Genomic DNA, 1527 nt, shown 5'->3' with positions numbered 1-1527 from the left:
AGACGGAGAGAGAGAGGGAGAAAGGACGAATGGATCTCTCGAGCGGCCGCGGAGCCGTGGCACGGAGTTCAGTCGAGTCCGGTAGTCGGATCGAGCAAGTTTGAAGGTTTGTGGTGTGCACGTTTCGTCGATGGAGGGTGGGACTTGTTCACGTTGATACCATTGTGTTTTTCAACACCGTTGAAAGACCGTTACCCGAGAAAAACCAGCGGAAACTATTCGATTCTGGTCGTAAGTGTGTGAAAAGTGGATCCCCTGCAGGAGTCGGTGAGCTATTGGAGCGCGCATCGATTTCATATCGAAAACGTGGCGACAATGATCAGCTCACACCAACAGCACCCGGGTTACGGATTCCTGTCCGGCATGGATCTGCACTCGATGCACCACGTGAACCAGGACATGGGCGTGCTGTCGCCCGAGCAGCACATCAAGCGACCGATGAACGCGTTCATGGTGTGGTCGCGCATACAGCGGAAGAAGATCGCCCTGGACAACCCGAAGATGCACAACTCGGAGATCTCGAAGCGGCTCGGCGCCGAGTGGAAGCTGTTGTCGGACTCGGACAAGCGGCCGTTCATCGACGAGGCGAAGAGGTTAAGGGCGATGCATATGAAGGAGCACCCGGACTACAAGTACAGGCCCCGGAGAAAGCCGAAGGTGACGGTGACAGGGATCTCGGGGAAGCCCGGCCCTATCAGTCCCGGTAGTTTCCCGAGCTTCCCGCTGCCTCCGTATTTCGCCGCGCCGGCTGCCCCCGTGTCGCATCATCATCATCACCCACACCCCCTCGACTACACGCCCCTGACGTCATACTTCGGCTCCGCCTTCGACGCGGTCCATCTCAATAAGCTGGTCGCGGGCAACGGCGGGTCTGCGTCCGCGTCGTCCAGCTCGGCGGCCGCCGCGGCCGCGGCCGCGGTCGCAGCGGACGTGGCCAACAACAACGCGGCCGCGGTCGTCAGCAGCTTCTACACCGGCTTCTATTCGACGGCCAACGCGCCAGGTAAGCCGTACCATAACACGGCTTCCCATCTGGGACCGCTGTTTCCCACCGGGCACCACGCGGTCGGCACCACGTCGCCGCACGGGCCGCTCATATTCCCGCCCTCGTCGTCCGCCGGCACCGGGAACATCGTCACCACCACCAACAGCCCCGGCAGCAGTCGAGAAACCACGCCGTTACCGTCGTCCCATCAGCAGGCCTCCGCGTCGTCGACGTCCGCCTCGCTCGAGCTCGAACAGCTACGCAGACCTGTTTCCGTGATATTTTAGACATGCTCGATCCACTAGCAGAAACATCCGAGAGGTGAGTCTTCTATGGGGCCCGTCTCCTTGTCTCGTTCGCGAATCTACGACTGGTCCAGACGACACTAATATATTTTATTACAATTACGTGAACGTCGTTTTATAAAATAAGTTTTTAATTCAAGTAGATTTTTCTTTTCTCTTTCATTGATTTATTACTTATTTAAATCGGATAGATCGTTTCATAAATATAGAGCAGTTACATACGTCTGTTAAGAAGCA

At 56.9% G+C, this 1527-nt stretch overlaps 1 protein-coding gene across 1 annotated transcript; it reads left to right on the top strand.

The window, feature by feature from the left end:
* Positions 1-315: 315 nt before the first annotated feature.
* LOC144475052 (uncharacterized) lies at positions 316-1272 on the top strand. Its single transcript, XM_078190590.1, has one exon. The coding sequence runs from the start codon at positions 316-318 to the stop codon at positions 1270-1272; it is 957 nt and encodes a 318-aa protein (XP_078046716.1).
* The last annotated feature ends 255 nt before the right edge of the window (positions 1273-1527 follow it).

The sequence above is a fragment of the Augochlora pura genome, chromosome 9 (assembly GCF_028453695.1).
Source record: "Augochlora pura isolate Apur16 chromosome 9, APUR_v2.2.1, whole genome shotgun sequence".
Taxonomy (NCBI): domain Eukaryota; kingdom Metazoa; phylum Arthropoda; class Insecta; order Hymenoptera; family Halictidae; genus Augochlora; species Augochlora pura.
This window is presented reverse-complemented; position numbering and strand designations above follow the sequence as displayed.

Bases quoted from the DNA above. Each gene is read 5' to 3' on its own strand.
- LOC144475052 (XM_078190590.1), top strand. From the start codon at position 316: ATGATCAGCTCACACCAACAGCACCCGGGTTACGGATTCCTGTCCGGC.